Source organism: Molothrus aeneus, chromosome 1 (genome assembly GCF_037042795.1).
Source record: "Molothrus aeneus isolate 106 chromosome 1, BPBGC_Maene_1.0, whole genome shotgun sequence".
In the NCBI taxonomy this organism is placed as follows: domain Eukaryota; kingdom Metazoa; phylum Chordata; class Aves; order Passeriformes; family Icteridae; genus Molothrus; species Molothrus aeneus.
Window position 1 is genome coordinate 14822702 of NC_089646.1, and position 22954 is coordinate 14845655.

The 22954-nt window shown below is 40.7% G+C and overlaps 1 protein-coding gene and 1 long non-coding RNA gene across 5 annotated transcripts in view; one reads left to right on the plus strand and one right to left on the minus strand.

Annotated features, from left to right (window-relative positions):
• Nucleotides 1–22954, plus strand: part of EPC1 (enhancer of polycomb homolog 1) — a 64891-nt gene that overhangs the window by 620 nt on the left and 41317 nt on the right. The window contains exon 2 of one of the 3 annotated variants that reach the window (XM_066551687.1): nt 236–339. Coding sequence is in view for 2 of the 3 variants with exons in the window: in XM_066551696.1 (XP_066407793.1) it covers nt 13708–13860 (153 nt within the window). In the remaining variant the exon portion in view is untranslated. Of the gene's footprint in view, nt 1–235; nt 340–13561; nt 13861–22954 lie in introns of those variants that run through there. The other 2 variants (XM_066551696.1, XM_066551679.1) reach the window with 2 other exon arrangements.
• Nucleotides 15–13959, minus strand: LOC136557635 (uncharacterized). Of its 2 annotated transcripts, none has more exons than XR_010783781.1 (4): nt 13928–13959; nt 8126–8209; nt 6938–7085; nt 15–121 (listed from the first exon to the last, which is right to left on the minus strand). It is a non-coding gene; the product is annotated as an uncharacterized lncRNA (long non-coding RNA). The 2 variants fall into 2 exon arrangements; XR_010783782.1 differs by lacking the exon at nt 13928–13959 and adding an exon at nt 12322–12401.

Below are 22954 nucleotides of genomic sequence, written 5' to 3' on the forward strand. Positions count from 1 at the left end.
CAACGCCAGCCCCGGCAAAGTTGTGACCCCGGCGGCACCGGGTCCCCCGCCCCGGCTGCGGCCGCCCGCCGGCATCGCCCGCCGACCCTCGGGAAGCCGCCTCCTTCCTCGCCCGGCGATCCTGGCGGGGTGACGGGGAGGGGGAGGAAAGAAGAGAGGGAGGAGGGAAGAAAAAAAAAAAAAAAAAGGAAAGAAAAGAAAAGTCTCACTTTCTGCATTTGCGAAATATTTTAAGGATGTTCGGGAAGCCCTTTGCAGCATGGAGGTGGCTGGTTGTAGGAAAGCGAGTATGCAGTCCATATTGTTACAGCCCTTTTGCAAGGGCTGCCTTCTTCGAAGGTAAGTTTGTGGTTTTAACCAAAAATATTCTTTTCTGCGGGTTTTTGGTGTGTATTAGTGCTGTGGAGGATTTTCGTTGTGTTGATGAACAAAACGTAGTCTTGTATTTTTCATAGCTTTGATCTCATGTGAATCCCACCCAACGGTGTCTCCTTAATAGCGACAATTACTGAAGTCAGTTTTGTTTCCTCTTTAAAATTTTATACACGCGAAGATTAAAAACAATTTAACTTCAGTTTAGGGGTATAAGAACTCAAATATTTTCCAGATGGACTTGGTTGTTTTTTTTTTTTTTCGTTCTGGCTTTTTGTTGGGGCGGGGGGGCAAGGGGAATTCTTTACCGAGTAATAAACGGATCCAGGAGCAAATATGTGACTGTATATATAAATATAATGCAGCTCTCGTGTATAAAGAAGCATATTGTGTTGCTACTGTATGGTCTGGTGGTAGCTAAAAGAGTTTACAATGCCATTTGTGATGGCTCTTGATGGATTACTTTGGTCTAAAGTAAGGGGGAAAACTGCCCTTGGTATGGTGAAGGTGGAGATGGACATAAGAGGGTTTATATTAAGTTATGTCTCTTACTAAACAGTGACCTTTTTATTAACAAATTCCACCTCTTGTGATAATTAGCTTAAAGCATTAGTTATATAAAGGTTCTTATTTCCCCACACTTCACTTAGATGTCTTGGTGTTGGGTTGTTTGTTCTTTTTTTTGGGGGGGGGGCGGGGGGAGGGAGGGGGTTGAGTGGTTTGTTTGGTCTTTTCCTTCCAAGAAGGTACATTTGGGAGACATTTTGTAAATTTTGGCATTTTTCTAGGCGCTTTCTTTTTTTTTTCCTTTTTTTTTTTTTTTCACCCGGTGAGAGATCTTTTTTGTTTTGCGTTGCTCTGTGCTGGTGGCGCTGTGGGGCTCCGAAACAATTCGTGTCCCTGGCTCTAAAGGGGGAGGGGGCCGGAGGGAGAAAGGTGGGGCACGGGTTGATCTATTGTATCTTTTCCTTTTCTCTGTATCAAAAGTAGCCGCAAATTAGTTAGAATGACGATGAAATTGTATCTCTAGAAAATTGTAGCGTCGCATGAACTATGGCCCGGCAGAGGCATGACCTCACCCTTTCGCTGGTTTGTGTAATGAGGCAGATCCTTAATTTTTTTTTCAGACCTGTGCCTAGGGTCCAGTTTTCCTCAGTGATGAGATTTTCGGCCCCACCCCCAAAATGATTTTACAGTGGCTGCAGATGAAAGATTTTAAAATTGTTTTTTGCAGCCAATATGGAAGGCTTTGGCACACACTTATTGTGCAACTAGTCCATTGTTTGCTTGTTGTGAAGTTAAAGGTTCCATCCACGGCTGGTTGTCAAGCCCTAAGGTCCCCCTCGCTCTTGTGCTTGCATATGCAATTCTTCTGATGAGGTCTGTAGGAGTTTGGGTTGGGTATGAAGGTGGGGTTGAAAAGAAGAGAAAACCTTATGTAGTCCTTCAGATTGTAAGAGGATTCACCTGAGGTGGGTGGGTTCTTTCCTGTTGCTAAGTAGAGCATGCATTTTACATGTCCTTATACATAGATACATGTTAATGTGTGTTGTTCTCTTTTGTTACAACCTACAGATCACCTCGGTTCTAAGTGCAAAAGGATTAGAAGGCTTTCTGCTAACATCCATATTAGGTGTAAGAAAACAGAAGTGATTAATATTCTAAGATGGGTGGGAAGACATAGTCAAGCCCATGATCAGAGCATATATTGGAAACTCAACAGGTTCAGGAACAAATTTGACATTAAATTTAACACATTTTTAAGGAATCTATGTGCCTGTTATTTTGGAGTGATAAAAGCTGATAATTTTAGAGGCCTTTGCATCTATTTTACATTTCAATGTCTTCAGTATTTTCAAAGAATAAATTTGACAAATACTAGGCAGTTTGAAACAGTCTCTAAAAACTTCTTGTGAATGTTTAAATCTTCAATAATGCATTTAGATATCGGTTCAAAGAATTTGCTCATTAAGTTAATTAGTTTTATGGAAACAGATATAAAACTTCAGTAAATCTCCGTAATGGTCTCTTATTCATTATCCTTTTTTAAAAGAAGGTAAATTTTGCTTCAGTCTTAGGTAAAATACATCTTGCAACCTCCTACCCGTACCAAATGTATATCCAAGAGAGCAGCCAGCTTTTATCATCTCTGCTCTGTCAGACAAGATCTTTTATGGATTCTTGGCTGGAGCAGAGACCTGGTGGCCTATGACAGTGCAGGATGACCATTACTTCTTTGGTGTCCTGGTACAACTCTTAGACTTGAGGAAAAATAGCAAGACATAAACCCTCTTAGAAAGTGTGGATTTTGGCCATTCTCCATTTCCATTTCTGAGACCTGATCACTAGGACATAATGTTGGCATTTTGGGCACAGTTTATGCCAACAGAAGTAGTGCCAGTTGTTGAGTTCATTACAATATTTATCAATCTTAGAGAATCACTGGGTTCTTAAATTCTGATGCAACTTTTCTTTTTTGACATCATTTAGACCAATACTCAGTGTGCTCATCCATGGACAACAGTACTGAACAAATGATAAACTGAGGTGCTTACTGAAGGTATTTTAATGCTCTTATCATCCTGCACCATGAAAGTTATGATTTCTTGTGGCTGCACCCTGTGCATGCAGGCCATGAACTGATTGTTGTGATCTTGCTGCTCAGTCACTTCGAGCTCAATGAAGTCAGCAAGAACATGAAATCTGAATGGAAACTTGCTTCACACTTTCTCCCCTCTCTCCCATTCAACTGAGGCTACTCTTTAACTTTGGTTGTGGTTTTGCAACTTTGAAGCTGTATCTGATGAAAGTGTCTGGTTTTACTCCCATCAAATCGTAAGGTGAGAAGAGTAAAGTGCTGATCTGTAATTCAGTGATTCTCACACTTATCTCCTCCTTTCTTTTTGAGCCATTGTGTTGCCAATAAGGAGTAAGAAGTGTTTAAGATTGTGCATCCTCTCAAAGCTAGCAACTAATTTGCCTCCTGCATCTTCTGCAGAAATGCCTGGAAGAGTAATTTCTGTGGGGTAGTTCAATCTTTATTGTGTTCTCTCCACATGCTCCTTCTGAAATACCAGTATGTGGAATTCCAGGACCTCAAGCGGCATAAGAACTTCTTTTTGTTTGTTTTTAAATTTTATTTTGGCAGGTTTCTTAATTTTCTCCCTTATATATACCTCCATTTCTAAGATGCCAAAACTAATGTATTTTTCTCCTAGTACAGTTTCCCTTTTACCTATAAAGTCTATATAGAGTCCAGACACCCTTGAAAGATATTTGGGTCTTGTGGCTTAAAACTATTTGAAGTATGGGATCATACTATAAACCAATCTTTTTCAAGAGCTTAATTCAACCTGACTGACCAAAATGTTCTTTGTGCCTTGGTGAGATTCCTCTTACTAATATTACTAATATTATGTACTCAAGTAAGAGTCATAGTAAAAATGGCTGTCTAAAATGGTGAATAGTAGTTAATGCAAGGTGTGTAGATCCCAGGCAGATATAACCAGCTTCCAAAGTTAACCAAAACACTGTGCAAACAGTTCCTCAGAAGTGGGTTGGTGGTGTAGAAGAATGTTGTTTGGGGCTCAGCTCAAACAAAAGCCATACCCCCCTGCTTCATTGACTCATGTGTTGTGCTCCCCAGTTTCCTGTGCTGATAACACATCTTGGTGCCTGGGACTCCTCTCTGTTATCTTTTGAGGGCTCTAAAGTGTTCATTGTGTCTTTGATCCAGCAAGGTTTCAAAAGTGGGGGAGCTATCTCTACGCTGGACATCTTGTGACATAATCTTGTTTCTCACCTTTCTAATTTCATAACTTTGCTAGCTGTACTTCTCCACATCATACTTGTCAGCATCAACTTGTTGCAATGAATAATTAGTTTAAAAATTGCTTCTAGGATCACCTGTTTCCCAGTGGTGAACAAAGGACAATATATTACATGCCTGCTTCAGACTCATCTTCTACAAAGTTGGGTCTCTTCACATCTCTTCCAGACTGGTATTTGCATGACCTTTCAGTGTTACAAAATTATCTGCTCTAAATCCTATATGCCAGAGGAACTGCTGTAGCTAGCACATCCTTCCACCTTTTAGCATTCTTCATATTTTTCCTCTCTTAGCAAATAGCACAAGAAGTTAATTCATGTTGCAGTGAAGAGACAATCCTAGATTTTAAATTCTTTAGTAAATATACAGGGTGAGAGAATGTCAGAGGTTTGAAATATAACTCCTGTGTTGCTGTTGTGAGCAACAAAATATGCCTTGGATAGATGTGACCACACACCAGTGGCTTCAGGTCCTGTGGGCTTCTTTAAACCCTTTACTAAGTCACATCTCCAGTTAATTGTGTTACCACTGGACTATCTAGGAGAAAGATAATACCAATAATATAAACTTCCTTAATAGGAAGGTTTGTTCATCAGTTCTCTATGAATAGTAGCTAGAGCCTGAAATTGGTGGTCAGAAGGCATTGCAGTGCTTAAAAAGTTGGTACATTTGCTAAAAATTATTCTCTCTGCTTATGTCCCAATATAAACAACAGAGAGATGGGAATTGCCAAATAACATGTGAGTCCTAGACTTCACTACTTGAGCAGCAAGTTGGGATGCTGTTCTGGAGCTCCTGGATGGTAAATGGAAAGTTCCTCAGAGCCAACCAACACCATACAACAGAAAGCAGTAGTTACAGGTGCAGTGGCTATTGCTTTGAGCACCAGTAAAAATAGCAAGAGCTCTAAATGTAGTCCGTGGGAATTCCAGCTTGGAGCAAATGACTGAAAATGGGGGATGCTGACTTGCCATCTTATGTTGTTGAGCAGAACCTGGAGCACTATTGCTAGGTAATGGGAAAAGGATGAGTTAGATTTTACAATGCACTGAGCACTGGGATTTCCAGAGGAAGAGAGAAAAGGTGGGGTTCAATCTCATCCCGCTCCCAGGACTGCCTCATGGATTTTAGCCAATAATGTTTAAATGTAAAATGTAGGAATTCCAGGGAACACTGAGCACATTTGTTCTTCCCAGAGCAGTCTTCCTTTTATCAGGTTTCTTTTTGGTTTTGACTTGGGTTAGAGACCTGGGAAATGGGCCTGCAAGGTGGTGTTAAATCCAGGTATTTCCCAGGATTTACAGTAAGTTGGGCTTCTGAGTGACTCAGAATCCCTGTACTGTATACATTCATGTAGAACTTCTTTCTTTCACTTACCTTTAGACAAGTATTGTTAAATCTGTAATCCTCAGTGGAAAGAAAGAGATCAAGTAAATCATAGCTTCAAAAAATGACAAAAGGACTCCAACAACAGTAAAAACAACAAGCAAATAAACACAACCAAATTTTGGATGTCTGATGTGATAAGAACTGTATCTTAAATTTAACTGAGTATCTTGATCAGGTCTCCATCTGCCTCCTGTTCAGATATGAATGCCCTCACTTAATCAGAGATATCCCATGCCCCTGAGTTTGCTAATACTGACCTATGCATGATTTAGGTAATGAAAAGTTAGCTCTTAATCCTTACTCTCCTTCAGAGCCTTGAGAAGATGACTAAATGGAGGTAAGACCTTTGGCCTCACAGGGATGTGCATCTGGAATATTCATTAATACAAATAAGAGTGAGCTTTCCATGTTTGTTCAAACAGACTTAAAAATCAAGTGACTCAGATCTGAGGATTTCAAGGCATCCCTTTCTATTTATCAAAGAGTCTTGGTGCTGCCATAACCTGATCACTAAAAGGATAACTTCTTGAAAGGGTCCTTTCACCTGATAGTTTTTCATCTGTAACACCAGGGGTAGATAGGGCATGTTTTCTGGCTGGATTTATTCAAAAGATTTTTTTTTCCTCAAGAAAATTTAAAATTCAATTTAAAAGGTTATAATTCAGAGCAGCTGTGTTATTTCTGATGGTCTTAAAGGTATCCACACAAGGCAGAACATCTTGATGTCTTTAGCCAAAGTGCTTGTGTATTCACAATTCAAGAAAACTGCTGCAATCAGCATCTTTTAAAGAGAAACCATGCTGGATAACAGAGGGGGGAAAAACATACATCTGATAACTCTGCATAGAAACTTTCTGTTTAGCCCATATCCATCTATAAGCACATAATGAATGAAGATTCCATAAGAAAGTATTCTGCTTTCTTTTGTCATCTCTGAAACAATTTCCAAGTTAAAAATTGGATATTATGGGAATCTGTGGGATTTGGAAGGTCTAGTCAATCAGAGCTCCAGATGAACTACTTTAATGTGAGAAACTGTTTTCCTTCCCATCTTTCATATTCTCCCTTGATATTTATTTTAATTAGGTTGTGTTCCTCTAAGCTAACACCTTTCTTGAGTTGCTTATAAGTCAAAAGCTCAGCAGACTTGGCACGTGTGACCAGTGGCAGGCTGGTGCACATTAATGTGCTGGTGCACATTAACCCCAGTGTTAATGACAGGGCTCTGTTGTGTTCTCTTGGTCAGAGGAGCGGAATGTCAGAACAGCCAAAAACTGACACACTGCACAATAAAGAATGGGAACTGAGTGTCTTTGTCAGAAATGGATGAGGGGGTGCAAGTCTTACCTGCTTGTAACCTGAATGACTTGAGAAAACCACCTTCCATTTGGCTCTGCTTCTCAGATTGCCCTAACAGCAGATTTGGGGATTTCGCAGGGGAGCTGAGAAGAAAATTCCAGGGATATCACAGCACCTCTGGTTTCCATTATCCCACCTACATTAGTGACAGAGAAAATAGGATCATGTGATTTCTCTATTTTTCTTCTCACGGCAACTTCTTGTTTCATCTAGACCAAAACACTTCCCTCTCAACATCTGCCCACCCCCCACAAGTTCTCTAAATGTTGAAAAACCTCAGAAATTACATTTTCTTCAGATTAACCCTATCAGAATTTTACATTTTAAGCATCTGCTATCATTATATAGGTAAGGATATCTCAAAACAGTCTCATCTGATCAGTTTTCTATTCAGAACTAGCCTCCTCTGCTGGATATTTACAGTCAAACTTAATTCATTAGGCCTTTTTTCCCACTAAAGCAGCATTATTAATTTATGCTTTCTTAACTTTATATATAAACATTGGGTTATAAATATGATCATGATTATTTGTATCCCAGAAGACAAGCAATAGTTTTATAACATTCACTCATGCTTAATTTAGTATAAGTCAAACTGCAGTGTGTAAAAAATCCACTTCTAAAATGGAAAGAATATTTGTGTTCTTGCAAGCTAGCAAGAACTAATAACTAGCTTTGGAAATCCAAAAGCTGAGTTATTTGTATTTTTTTCATTCCTTTGGAGAAATGTATTTATGTTAAATAAAGATGGTATAGCCTGTATAAGGTACTTAATAACATATTTGTATTAATTTCATGTGGAACTCAAGAGTTCACTTACATTGTAGGTATGTAGGTACATCTCACTAACATTAAAATAAAAAAAAATCTAAACATATATGTTAGGAAATGCCTCTTCATTCCAAGATGTAAATATACTTTCCTGCACCAAAAGATTTCTGAAGGCAAGCTAATTCCTATCTCAGTATAAGTCACTGTTTTCCTCAATTGTGTGAGGGAAGCAGATAACCTACTTTCATTCTGATTCAGGAACTGTAAATTAAAGCATTTGTCTTTGTTATATAAAGTTATATACTTATAGATAAAGTTATATCGTAACTCCACATTAACTTAACTCCATGTTATTTAACATCAGCAATGTAATTTTGAAGTTTGAAAATACTTGATCATACTTACCGGAATCCCTGAAGCACTTGAAATGATTTTTCTTAACTTGACTTTCAAGACAGGATTTCTATCTTGGAAGTGTAAGGTAAAAATCTAAAAAGTTAGAGCATGTGATAGTAAGACATTCAGCTCTTACTATTGAACTGAATTTGTATTTTATTTGCATTTACATAGAGCCAGGCAACTACCAGGGTAGAAGTAAAGTTTCTGAAGTCATGCAAAGGCACAGAGCCTGTCCCCAGTTTACCCCTTTATCCCAGGTTGGACTGTGAGCACTGGCAGTTGAGGTTTATGTAGTGGTGCCAGGTGTGTATTGGTTTTTTTTGTTTGTTTGTTTTAGCTCAATAGTCAATTGAAGGATTTGGGACAATGTGCAGACACGTGTACAGCTATAATTTCTCTACTTCTGTTTGCCTTTTTTTAGCCTTCCACCTTATGCTATGCAGAATATCAAAGTAAGACATCCTTAGCTCTTTGATTGAAGAACTAGCAATTGTGTTGGCAGGAGAAGGCAGGGCTTTTATGCTTGGTTGGTTGTTGTTTGTTTTGGTTTTTTTAAATGTGCTTGTGGTTTTGCTTGCTTTTTTGTTTGTTTGCTTGGGTTTTTTGTTGTTTGTGTTAGGGTTTTTTTGCAAGCAAAGCATAAGGGCTTTGCCCTTCTGCTGGCTGTTCTACTAGAAATAATACAGGATCATGTGATTAAATTTACTTGACTCAGAGATTATTCATGTGTTATAATCTGATGTTTGCAGAAGTCCATGCCTAAGTCAGAAGAGGTAACCAAACCACCCTGCTTAAATTGTGTTTACCTAATGAATTGTGATTTTAGTATTATTATTATTATTCTGTATGTTAGAATATAAAATGTTTTGGATAAAGACTTTTAAAAAAACCAAAAACCCAGAGCATAAAATGAAGCATTTTTGGATTTTGTTTTGTTCCCTTTTATCTTACTACTTAATACTAAACAATTAATTTGTGAAATTACTTGCTAGTAAAGATGACTAAATCAAGAATTCAAGGTGTGTCTAGCAAAGTATTTTAGAGGGGATATGTGTAAAAAAATGAAAACATGAAGGAGAAAATCATAAGTCACTTTTAACCCTTACAATTCCTAGGACACCTGTTCTGAATCCATTAAAACTTAAGCAGGGAAAGATGTATTTCAAGACAGAAGAGTCTCAGCATAATTTGTGTCTTTTTACCACCACTGTCTCTAAGAGAATAACTGCTTCCACTGTGATATGTTTTCCCTAGACACATAAAAACTTGAGTCTCCAAAACAAGTTATATAAAGTGATTCTCTTCTGACAGTACTAAAAAAACTCTATCAAATCCTTTGTGTTTTCAGATAGAGCCCATTTTACCATTTTCTTGCTTATCTGTCCAGGTGATGTTAGGACAATGGTGAGTCTGTAAAATAATAATCCTAAATAATTAATTAAGTCATTAATCTTTAGTCATTAATTCCTTTTGAAGTCTTCTTAGTCCTCCTATGGACAACTGTCTCCACCACCTCTAAGAGTTTAGCTGTTACTGGAAAACTAGAAATCTGGCAATAGCTTTTGCTGCTCCTCTCTTAGCTTTGTCTCTTCTCAGTAAGAGAATTGCTGCCAGTGGCTTTTCCTTCTCTTTTGGATATGCCTCCATGGCATATCTGTTTGAGGATGAGCTTCATTTTTGTGAGGATGCTGGAGTATTATTACTCAACTTTTGGGTATTTAAAAAAAAAGCATTAAAAAAAAAAACAGGTCAACAAAATTGCTGCATAAATAAATGAAGAGTTATTAGAAGTAGGGTGTAAGGTAGTAACAGAGTGAAAAATTGCAAATATTTATGGGTACAAAAATCAGTGTATATAAAAAATGCAAACAAACCCTAATTAAAAAAAAAAACCCAAAAAATTTTTAAAAGATTTTTCTTTTTTTCAAATTGAACAACGGTCTCCTAGAATTTTATATCTTTAAAATTCAAAATGCTTGAGGCCAAAAGGCAACAAAAGTGACATGGTTTAACTTATATGCATGTTATGTGTAGTACTTTTGTGATGATTACTGCTAAAATGGGAGGCAATATTAACTCCATGTGCCAAAGGCTACAATTCATGCTTAAATAAATGACTGAAGTCCTTCTTGAACTCAGAGGTTTTAAGCCATAAAACTAACTAAGTACCAAAATGTATAAAAACTTGTCCAACAGTACACAGGACTTGCAAACCAAAATAGAAGTTATGTTTTTGGGCTTCACAAACCTGAGTTAGATGAGAGCACAAGGGACCCCTACCCCCCTGTCTGGAGGTGGATGGATCAAGGGGTATCTTTGCCCATAATGCTCAGTCTGAATTTAGTACTTTTGAATGTATTTTGAAAGGGTTATATTTACCAGCTGCATAGCTGATACACAAAGTGCTTTCATTTCAGTTAACCTTGTCCTTTTAATTGTGATCATAAAAAAGATAAAGCCTTAAAGAAATGCCCCAAATTATTTCAGCCATTTAAAAAGCAATAATGATAGCAATTCTAAATGTCTTTTCATTATATTTCAGTCCCTTTATCCTACAGTTCAGTTTTTAAAATAGACACATAGCACTTAGGTTCAAAAAATTAATTTATACTTACTGATCTTTTACTGAGAGCTTGCAGAGAGTATCTTGGTCACTATACAAAACATACCAATTCTGCATTAGCTACTGTCATAGTGCAGCACTGATGGCTACAGATGTAAATTGTGCATTTTGATATAAGCTACAAAATTGAAAAAAACCCTAAAATATACCTGCATTTTCTTACTGAAAGGAAGATAAAATGGAAATATCAGTCTGGTTATGTTCCATACTTTTTCCTGTGAGCAGACATCAGGGCTGATGTCACACTGTTTTCAGTTATCACACTTTCCATCATACTAGCAAATTAATTTTGAGGGCTAATCATCTTCTGCTACAAAATACTTTAACACAATCTCTTTTATTGGCAAAACATTAAAAGCTGATGAATCCAAGTGTTTCATGCCAAAACTTTTTCTTAATGCACTGTCCTCTTTGTCTCCAAACGTTATTGTCCTTTCTGCTTGTTCTGCACTTTTCTCAAGCCTGTGGCAGGGTTAGAAATGCAAAGGTCAATTAAGGATAAGTTTGAATTTGATTATTCTTCCTTTATAGTTCAGGATATTTTCAGTACTTTGGTTTTCATTATGTTCATTATGTATTGTTTTCCTTTCATCAGTATAAGTGGAGAGTTATACTTAATGTCTTTTTTTTTTTTTTTGCTTAGCTGCCAGGTATTTAATTTTCATTTAATTTTTAAAGTCAAAGCTAATCTATGATGGCATATTGTGATTTTTTTTGTTCTTTTTTCTCAGCACCTTATCTGTCTGCTAATTGGATAAACTAAATTATTTAGTATTTGTGGAAAAGGGTGTAGATGCTTTATGGGCAATTTATTTTAGGATTATATTTTTTGAACTAGTGTGTGTTTTAAGCTTTAGAAATAGAGTAAAAGGCAATGTGCATGGTTAAACATTTGATTCTGATGTAACTACTGAAATAAAAATGAATACAATGATACTTAGTTCATGCCACTCTCCTGAAAAAAAAAATTAAAAAACAACTAACAAGGCTCTCTTAAAAAAAATAGTCTCATTCTCCCTAGCAGCTGTCTTCCACTGCATCACCCATTTGCAGTACAGGTAGAATTTAGCATCCCAGAGAAGTTATGAAGCCAAATGAGTTGCAGTTTAAGCAGCTTGGGAAACATAGCAGGTTTTGGTTTCCCAAACAGTCATGCAAATAGTTGGCTAGAAAATTCTGTCAACAACTGCATCTAGCAATATTTCATCTAGTGCCTAGTAGTGGCTTAAGGTTGAGGTGAGTGGTGTTATTATTAAGGTGGTGCGATTTTAAAAATGGTTTTTGCTTCTATTATAGAGATTTCTAAAATTGCTAAGCAAAATAAGATTTTTCTATTTTTGGTTTTCTGGGGGTTTTTTTGCTCTACCTATGCCGTATTTCTGAAAGTTGTTTCCCAAGAGTAGTATGTGATAAAGAGCAAAGTTTTGTCCACCGATTCCCGTGCGACCGTAAAAACTACAGTATTTTGCATTAGAAGTGGAGGGACGCTGAAATTCAGTCAACACATAACTATCTCGCATTTTAAATGAAACTAAGCATAACTTTGATAAGATAGCTTTGACTACAGAGCTAGAATTACCTGTAACCTGGTGCGAGAGCATACACGGGCACGTAGAGCTCCTCAGCTGGGCGGCTGCAGCCCTGGCCTGGCCGGAGCGGAGTTTGACGCTCCTGCGGCCGCGCTGGGATGCCCTGGGGCGGCTTGTGCAGAGAGCACCGAGACGGGGCTAACTCGGCATTTCCGATCCCTTGCTTAGAGCCGAACAGTGCATCACTTTAATCGACTCATTGAGATGTAAACGAGCTTCCCTAATCAGACACGCTCAAGTGGGTTCTACCCATTGCCTGGGGTGAGCTCGCTTGAGCCGGGTCACTGATAACAACTTAAGTCCACGCAAGGCTTAAACCAGTTCACGTGTCTGCACTTTGCTGCCGGACTAAGTTTCTGAAAACCTCAGAGAAAAGGGGTGGAAATGCCGTTGTGGAGGTGCCCGGTTCTTATGGTTCTTCACCGTTTTCGGGCAGGTGCCCGCGCTTCCCCTTTATTTAGCACGGACGCGAACCCGGTTCGGCGGCGCGGAGAGAGAGGGACAGCGCCCGGCGGCGGGGCCGCGGCCGGGGCCTGAGGCGAGGGGCGCTCCCGGGGCGGCCCCGCCGTCGGACCCCCCCCACTCGCGGGGCGACGCTCCGGCCGCGGCCGAGGGCACCGCAACCCTCCCGGGTCGGGGTGAATTCAGAACCCGGCACCCCTGTCCCGCTTCCGGCCCCCGAGAGGCTGGAAAGGTCGGGGCCGGCACCTCCCCGCCTCTCTCGGCCAGGTTTCCCAGAGCTGTCATGGTCAGGCGCGGCTCCAGGGGAGGTTCCCCCCGGGCTGAGGGGCTGGGGGCTGCCCCAACTTCCTCACCCCGGCAGGAGCGGAGCGCGGATCCGCGGCACAGCTCGGCGGCCGGAGGGCGGAGCGGTGCCGCACACGTTGATTAAAACTCCCTTTGCTCCCGACTGCGCCCCTGATCCCTGTGCCCCGATCTGGCTCCGGCGGCTCCGAGCCTTCCCGCGCTCCCGATCCCGCTCGGGCCGCTCGCAGCGTCCCGCGCTCCCGAGCCCGCGCCGCCGTGCCCGCGCCGCGCGCGCTCCCCCCGGGCGGCGCCGTGCCCGCGCCCTGCGCGATGCAGTGTGGGAATGGCTGTGGCGCTGGGGTTGGCTGAAAGAGGCGGCCAGTCGAGGTTTAATGTCCGCCATGTTGGCCGTGGCGTATTGAGCGGAACCGGAGCGGCGGAGGAGCGGAGCCAGCGCCCAGCCCAGCCGCGCCAGCGGGCGCCGCCGGGCCCCGTGTCGGAGTGCGCCCCGCCCCGCCGGGGGAGCCCCGGTCCCTCCATGAGATCGCTCGGCGGGGTCCGGCTCTCAGCTCGGAGCGCGCTTGCTGTCGCCCCCCCCTTCCCAGCCGGAGCCGCCATCGCCGCCTAACATGAGCAAACTGTCGTTCCGGGCCCGGGCGCTGGACGCGTCCAAGCCGCTGCCCGTCTTCCGCTGCGAGGACCTGCCTGACTTGGCCGAATATGCCTCCATTAACCGGGCCGTGCCGCAGATGCCCACGGGCATGGAGAAGGAAGAGGAGTCGGTACGTGAGACCCCCCCCCCCCCCCCTCGGCCGGGTCCCACCATCCCCCCCGCACCCGGGCCCCCACCTTCGCCTCTGCGCAAGCACAAAATGGCCGCCATCTTCTCCCCACTCTCCCCGCCCGCCGGGAGGGGGGGGACACCCGGGGCGGGAAAGCGCCGAGCCCGGCCATCCTTCACCTCGCCCTCCCCAGGAGCTCCCTCACGGCCCCTTCGCCCCCCGCTCGTGCCCACGGCCGCCGGCGGCCCCTCCGCCGGGCCCCGAAAGGCACAAAGGGGGTCACGTGACACAGCGGGGCGGCCGCCATTTTGTGTCTCGGTCCTTGGGCCGGGCCTGGTGCGGCAGCCGCGAGGAGCAGACGGGGCCCGGCGGCGGCGCCATGTGCGCGCTCCCCCGCCGGGGGGCGCTGCCGAGCCGGACGGCGCCGCGGGGGGCGCGCGGCGGCGGGAGCGCGCGCGGGCCCGGCCGCCCTCAGGGGAGCGGGACCCGGTGGGGCCCCGGTGGGGCCTTTTCCTTTTGCCTTGAAATAGGAAGTGGAAGGATTTATATTTAGGTTTATCTAAGAGCCCTGTAAGTGCCATCAGACAGGCGCGGTGTAGGTGAAGTTGTGACGGTCCCCACGAAAGTCAGTTCTGAAGCACTGCTCAGAGTAAGGAAATCCGTGTTGGAGGCTAAAAGTCTATCACTTCCTGCTCGGTTTTGCTGTCTCAGTGGAGGATGAAACTTTAAACCATTTTGAACTTCAGGGTCATTTAATCATTCACTCAGCACTTTCCAAGATAGGTCAGACAATAAGTAGCTGCTTTTGCTGAAGGTAAAACACTTGGTAACTGTTATTGTTGAAGACTCTGCTCTGAAGTGCGTTATTTGCAGTGTTGTAAATCTTTAATTATTTCCGTAGTATAATCAGTTCTCCCCATCTGTGCATTGGGCACAGCAAATAGGGAAGTACTGCAGAAATACAGTTATGTAAGCAGGTTTTGAAATTTGGTGCTAAGAACAAAGGTGACACTAGCTCGGTTGGTCAGAGCAGCGTGCGGGTAATGCCAAGGCTGTGGGATCCATCCCCATATGGACCATTCACTGAAGAGTTGGCCTCGATGATCCTTGTGGGTCCCTTCCAACTGAGAATATTCAGTGATTCTGTTAGAGTTTCATAGGCCTGAGTTTTTCTATTTGTCAGACTTCTTTGTCCTTTGAAGGTGACAGGCTGTAAAGTTTTTAGTTCCTAGTTCTAGATGTAGCAAACTTGGAGTTACATTTGTTTTAAGAGAGGTATCATCTTTAAATGGAGTTTCCTCTTTGTGGCACTATTGCTCTTAGTTAATGGCCTCAGTGAATTTTTATGAAATGTCTTCAGGCAGAAAGATTTCTAGAGAGTAATGCCCTTTGCATGTTGTTGTCCATGGAGTAACCATTCTCTAAGGCTTTTTTTAACATAGCTCCTTACCATTTTAACATAATTTGGTATTTCCAAGTCTTCTGCAAGTCATAAGTTGCTTTACACACGTGCTAAAATGTATATTGTGAAGTGTAGCGGTCTTGCAGGATTTTATTATTTTTCTAACTGGTAGGTTGGGTTTTATCAAGTTGTTTTGGTGGTGTTTATTTTTGTGAAGGTGCTTAAAACATTAGCATGGTATTGATTGAGGAGTATTTAAGTGGTAGGTAGCAGTGCTTAGGATGCTTGTGTTTCCTTTGGGTGCAGTAGATATATTCTGAATTGATACCTGTAGATTCTGAATATGAGAGAAAGCACCTTTTATTTCCTCATGTACCAGAATATTAAATTTTGCTGTATGCTGTGACACTTGCTGAGTTTATCTCTCAGTTCAGGAGAGTGAGACTGCATGCATGCATTTATTTGTAGAAATGTCAGGTTGCTGTCTTTCTCTTTTACTGTTTGCCTGGCAGTTACAAGTTTTCAGGCTAGAAAATTACACGGCCTGTCTGTATCATCTCCCTAAACCCAGACATATATATCCTACCTAAGTAGTCATGGGTAAGGAAAAAATTTTAAACATTAATTATAAGACTTGTTTTTGTGGTTAATGTGATGCTTTTGTTTCCTAAATTTAGCTTTGAGGGTTAGCTCTGGGAGTAGGTAGACACTTCCCACAGCTGGAGTTTGCTTCTGCATTTGTTTTGAATGTGTGTCTACACACACAAACACACACCCCCAAAAGAAATTTGTTTGCCATCAGTAAGCACAAGTGTCCTTCTGAATCTTTTTTGGACCTTCATACATAAAATAGTCGCTATTAAACTCTTGTTCCTTATTGTTTCTGCAGAGTTACTCTAAATTTCCTTCCTTCCTTCTTGCCCTAAAAAGCTTTCTCTTCAGTTTATATTAGTGTTGACAACAGAGTTCTATGACTTAAGTTGGGGAAAACCTCATAGGTTCAATACCCTCCTGTATTCTGTTTCCCAAACTTCAGGCCATGCAGGATTTTGGTAAGTTGATAGTTTGTGCTATGTAGCTGAGGACTTGAATTGGAGGATTTTTTCCCTAATGCTCACAGAAATGATAGATATTTTATTACAAACAGATGGCCAAGTGTCCATAAGATTTTGGAGGAGAGGGTGTCTTCAACTAGTATGCATTAGCATTTATAACTTTTTATAAATAGAATTCTATCATTGGTTTGAGTTTTGCATAAATGTAATTTTAAATGAACAGATATTTGGAGCTAAGAGTTCTCCTCTTGACTAAATAACTTTCCCTAGGGAAAAATGCAATCAAAGAGATTTAATATTCAGGCATCGAGTCACAAGATATTTAAATGACTAATTACTGTTTTGATGCTTATTTTGCTTCCCTTTCATCTTATCTTTCTCCCATCATGTTCCTACAAAGAAGTAAAAAGCAAAAATAGTGCATCTTCCTTATTACAACTGGAAACTGCAGTTCAGAAGTGATATTCTCTAAGTCTTCTGAAGGAAAAACAACCTTGCTGAGTCTCTGGGAGCTGTAAAATATGCAGTTGATCCAGGGATATATAAAAAGTAACCCTTTTAAAGGAAGTGACAGCTAAGGGCCTTGAGTGGTGTTAATTCTGTAGAGTCTGCCTTGCCTGGCCATGGCTTGGCTTCAGTCAGTGGTTTTGTTAGGAGGTAAAGGACCAGTAAAAAACCTCTTTGACATGCAGACAGTGGTACTGGAGGTTACCAGCTCATCCTGTGTTCTGACAGTTGGTTTAGCTGCCAGGTTTCTGAGGTAAACACATTATGGCTGTTGCAAAGTCTGTTGCTGCATCTAAGAAATTAAAAAGTATCATGTACATCTAAAAAAAACCCTTCAAAATGTAATGAATCTTCTTATGTAACAATAAACATCCCTTATGTTATTTCAAAATGCTGGTTTTGAGCAAAACAGATCTTGATGCTGTAATTTTGAGAACCAGACAACAGACCACTGTTAGTAATACAGTACAGCAGATTTGGCTATTAAGACTTGATTACTGTGAATAAACAAGTAGGTGGAGTAGATTTGTTCATCATTTTAAAAGGACTTTTAAAAAGGTGTTGCTTTGTGTATCCTGTGGTTTACTATTTCTGAGGAGAGTGTTAATTTTTTTTTTTCTAGAAATTCAGATTCTAGACAGAAAGGAGGCAGCTGGGAAAGCAGAGCAGAAGTAACTTTAGTTAAGCAGGATAAAAAGTGGGAAAAAATGACAGACTGAAGCTTTTTGAACATGTTCAGTGACATTTCAGAAAGAAAGCATGTATAGCTCTGCAGGCAGCCTAGATTTGGTGGCTTCCTACCAAACCAAGGGAAACTACACTTGTTTTCCTTGCATTTTTTGAAAGGAAAGTACAAAGAACACACTCTACATACCTAGCCTCTATATTCTCTTAAAAAATTGAAGTTTGGGGGCTGAGGGGGGATGGATTGTTGTGACTTTGTGGATAATTTATAAAATAAATCCTTATGGAAAATTACTATGATTATAGTTGGGTTTTTGGTTTTTTCAAGGGAGTTTTAAAAAGGAACCAAGCCATGTGTTTGAAGGACATCATGTCAGCATTATAAGGCATTTTAAAATGTTGGGAAGTTAAAATTTCTTAGTTGAAGCAGTGCCCTAGCAAAGATTAGCGTGAGCAGGGATACATTTAATTAAGTCCCTTAGATCTGAGAAATTAATTACCTAATAATTTGTCTGTGTTGGTGACATTTCCAGAGTTAATAACAGCCCTAGGGTTGTGAGAATTATCATGGGTTTGTGGAAGGGGGTTGTTTGACTTTTTCCTTGAGTGAGTTTGTTGTCCTCATGTAAATTCTGATAGTACTTTGGTCTGCTAAGGTTTTAGATATTAGTTTTGATTTTTGTCTTTTGTGTGTTCAAGTTTGTATAGGTTAAATGCACTTTCTCCCTCATGTAAAGTTTTTAAAATGCCAGTGTCTCTGACATCTGGTGTTGAGGCAGGAGAGAGAGAGTGCTGTTTCTTTATTGAATTATTCCTAATAATTCTCCCTCTTCTGACTGGCATCCTGGTCTGGTGATGAGTCCCTGTCCTCACCTAGCTCTGGAGTAGCTGCTTGCTTGCCCTGCTAGATTTCTGACAGTGGTGCACTACATGGAGTTGTTCTCTTGTGGATTACAGTTTAAATTTAAAGCTTGATTTCTAATTTTAGTTAGTGTTGCTAGTTTCAGATAGAAGAATTAAGCACCCAGAGTCCAAAATTAAAATCTGTACAGCTGTTCATTCAGTTCTTACTGTTTTCCTTTGTGTATGTGTCATGGTGTGACAGCTTGCACAGCGGGTGGAATTCAGTCTGTGTGTGTAATTATCGTTTCTGGATACTGTCATACTCTGTTACCTGGTGTGTCAGCAAACTGTTGAAATAGTTTAAACTGTGCTTTTGATCTCTTTAAATCCACAGTCATATTATCTTTACTGCCCTGGTTTTGGGGATGTGTAAGAAAAGCTTATTTGTTAAAATTTCATTATTAGATGTAATTTTCCCCCTTCTTCCCCCTTCAGCATGACCTGTCAGTATTTGCTAAATGCTATAGAAGACCCAGTGAAGATAAGCTAATATTCATTCAAATGCTTCAGAAGACTTCAAACATATTCTCTAATAGGATGTATCTTAATTTAACAAAGAACTACATGGTAAATTTTCATTTACCCAGTTTGGATAGGCTCAAGGATCACATCCTTTCCATGGAATTGCCTTGGGCACTGCTAGCATAGATCTCTGCCAAGCCATATCTAGACAGACAAATGTCTTTCTCCTCCCAAATCCATACTGCAGGCATTGGGAGGCTACCATATCCAGGGTCTCTTGCTGCTGAAACAGCTGGTTTTGGCTTATCAAGGGAAAAAGTTGGTAAGGAATGTACAAAAAGGCATCCATATGTTACCATCTAAGCCCTAATGAATTCAAAATGTGTGAAGTAAGCATGTAGCTGAGTGTAGTGAGTCAGTGTATGAACAGTGTTAACTTACATATGGAAATTTCACTAAAGGGTTCTCCAGTCTTTTTTATTAAGAAACTGCATTCTGTGAGTGCTTCCACAGAAGTGTGTGTAATTGTGTGTGTGTGCTGCCTTAAGTGTTCTTAAAATAACCACTGCCTTACTGACACAGGATTCATGGATATTGAGTATTTTAGAATCTTGTTGGGGGCATCAGAATTACATGAATGTAAAATCATAGCAGGTACTGTAACTGAATCAATAGTTTCCAGTCTGGGCTTGGTTTTTTGTTTTTTTTTCCTTTGATGTGTGTTAGGAAACTATACAGTTTTTTGCTTACTAACAGAAGAGAATCTGTGCCCTCCTCTCCAGCTGTAGAAGTCCTGAAATTTTAAGCAGAACAGCTGAACTCCTTTAGTGGTCTCTTTTTAGAAAAGGACAACTGAAACATGAAAGGATTTTCAAGTAAATGGGGAGAGTAGAGACACCTCTTTTTGCATAGTCTTGGATTCATGAGTCCCACGAACTGGAAGAGTATTGGTTTTTTGTTTGTATTGTGTTCCCCTTTGAGCATCTTTGCTGCTCACTCATAGCAAAGGCATTAATTTTGTATGCCAGTCTAACCTTTTTTTAGTGCATAATTTTCAATGCACTGAACTTGTAGATGAGGTTTCCAAGAACCTGCATGTTTGATAGGAGGTGAACACAGAAACAAGGGCTTTTTGCAGTTTTGTCTAAAGTAAGTCCAGGGACACCTCAGTTTGTAGTTGGAGGAGATTTTTCTGTGAGTTCATGTCATGACCTTAACTTTACTGTTTAGTTTGGTACTGAACTTAGTTGTTTACTTCAAATGAACCTGTGTGAAAAAGGTTTGAAGTGCTTAGACAGAATTTAGAGAGAAATAAGGTGGCAGCTCATGACAAGTGGGGCCTAATTTCACATGTAAGAGTAATAGTGATGAGTTCCTGCACATTCCATCTTCAGTTACAATAAAGTTTTCTGTTCTGTTTGATGTTATTTAAGTTATATTTAAGTTATTCTGAGTATTCATGCAAGTTAGGAAATCCGGCAGATGATGAGGAGTAGCTCCTGTAGTGATCAATTCATGCACCACCTTCAGCTCCCTGAAGAATGTTGTTAATCCTGTGATGTGAAACCCACCTGTAGCAGCAGTGCTCCCTTTAAAGTCAGAGGGATGGTGGTGGCACAGACTTCTGTTACAGGTTGCTGGAATTTATTTGAGTAAATTTTGCTTCTGGTTTCTCACTGGTGTGGGCCTTCATCTATTAAGAAGACGTATGGATTATACCTTTGGGGTTTGACAGCTGCCTGGAAGCTGACAGCTCTGTGTAAAAGTTGAGGAATCATGATACATGTCCTGTTGTTGCACCATAGGGAAGTCATGCCCTAAGTTGAAGTTGTGAGCAGGGGTCTGCCATGGAAGTGGTGTGATAAGGCAATGTTCTGTATATGCTCTCACTTAAGCATGTGATAATGGTAAAGGTGTATGCTGTACTCTGAAGTAATGCTGGAAATACTTAAACTTTCAGAAAATAGTGGGAGTTGGGTATGCATGTCAGAGGTTTCTCCAAGAGGTCCAGATGCTCTTTTGAAATTGAGGAGGATATGAATTGGCAGACTTCAGTTTGATTATTGTCTATAATACTAATATTGAAAGAAGTTTTTCCTTTTGAAAGCAGGATTATTAAGATATTTTCAATAATCTAAAACACATGAACTGTGTCAAGTAACATTTAGGGTGGATATTAGCAAAAGCTTCTTCACCCAGAGCACAGTTAGGCACTGGAACAGGTTCCCCGTGGAAGTGGTCACAGCACCAAACCTGACAGAGTTCAAGAAGCATCTGGACAGTGTTCTCAGGCACATGGTGTAGCTCTTGGGATTGTTCTGGGCAGAGCCAGGAGTAGGACTTGATCCCTGGGGGTCTGTTCCAACTCTGGATATTCTGTGACTCTATTCTATGAGTTCCTCTTAAGGAAGTTGTCCCTCTTAAGGAAGCTGACCTTCCTTAGAAAGGGAAAGACTGCTCTTACGGAATTTGTTTGATGAATGCATTCTCAGGGTTTTTTTGCCCTGTTGTGGACATGCCAATAATTGCACACAGAGAAGTCTTGTAACTGCAGTGGCTTTCTGCACAGCAGAGTTTTAACTACAGTGAGACCAATTGTCCATGCTCACACTTGAGGTTAAGAAGTTTAGGTGTACCTAGAACTCACTTGCAATGAGCATGTTTAACAGTTGGCAAAGTTCAAAAATGTGTCTCAAATTGTTTATATTAAGCCAGGGAAAGGAGGATGCCCACAAATACAACTTTGCTAGAAGCATTTGTGAGAGCACAAGAAGTAATACAACTGGCAGGGATTTGGAGGAGAAGAGTTTGTCAGGGTCAACTGTAAATAATTTTAAAGCCAGACTTGTATGGAAAGGCTTTACCTTCTGAGAATTTTCATAGCTGGCCTTAAAAGAGGAGCCCAGAAATGTTATCTTCCTGGCTTTGAGCCATCATCTTCCAGCTTTCATCCATCATATAATGTATTTCAGCTAAGGATTGGGTATTAATTGTATGCAGAATATGAATAATGCTAGGGACAATAGTTCAGTAACCTTAATGTTTGAGAAACATAGTGATGTGTCCTTAGTTTTCTTTTCATTTTAATAGCTAACATTCTGTATTTATTCCAGCAAAATTTTAGTTACTCATAGGAACCTGCCTAGTATTAATTTGCTTCAGGTAGGAAGATTATGCAATGTAGCCAGCCCTTAAATCTGCTCATCTTTTCATCGAGTAGACCACTTTGCTTGTAGTCATCACAATAATTGTGCCCTGATAATATGATTATATTCCTCAGAAATGTATGTACAATTATTTACCAATTTGTTACAGGTATTTAGTCTGAGTTTTGAATACTTCTAAGTCAATGCATTATTGTTTCAAGTTCCTGTTTTATAGGACTGAGTATATGTTCATGTGTGGGCATGTGCTCTGCTAGAGCAGAATATTGCCATTGGCAGACCATAGGTGTATGTAATAAGTTGCTGTTCTTTTTCTACTACTTTTCCACATTGTACTTGTAAGAGGAAACACTAGCTTTAGTGTCAAGGAACCCATCAAATGACTGATGAACCAGGCAGAAGATGCTGGCTGCTGCTTTTGTGTCTCACTTCTGTTCAGTGAGTATGCTCTGCTCTCCCATCCACTTGTGTTTGTATTTCTGTGTATTCTGCTTTGTGTGCTTTCAAGGACTAACCCTGTTCTGGGTAAACAGATATGTGAAGGTGAATTGCATCAATTGAGGCTGGAATAAAAGTTTGAAAACTTTCTGCTCTGTCAGTTTCTTCAAGCACAGATAGATAGTTTGAGTGAGAGAGGAAATGATCCTCTTAAGGTTTAAGTACCATACTTAAAGATTGGTTTCCTTTATATTTAATCAGGAATTAAGAAATTAATGCTTTTTGAATTGGAAGCTTTCAAGAGGGTGTATTTGGATTGCTTTCCAACATCCGTTTGAGTTTGTACTTTATATCAATTTCAAGACTTCAAGGTTCCTTCCGAGTTGTAAACAGAAATCACAGATTTTGTAGCCTGCCTGGAAGGCTTATGAAGCTTACATTTGAGGAGAGGCATTGGTAATAAAGGCTGCCCTCTACAC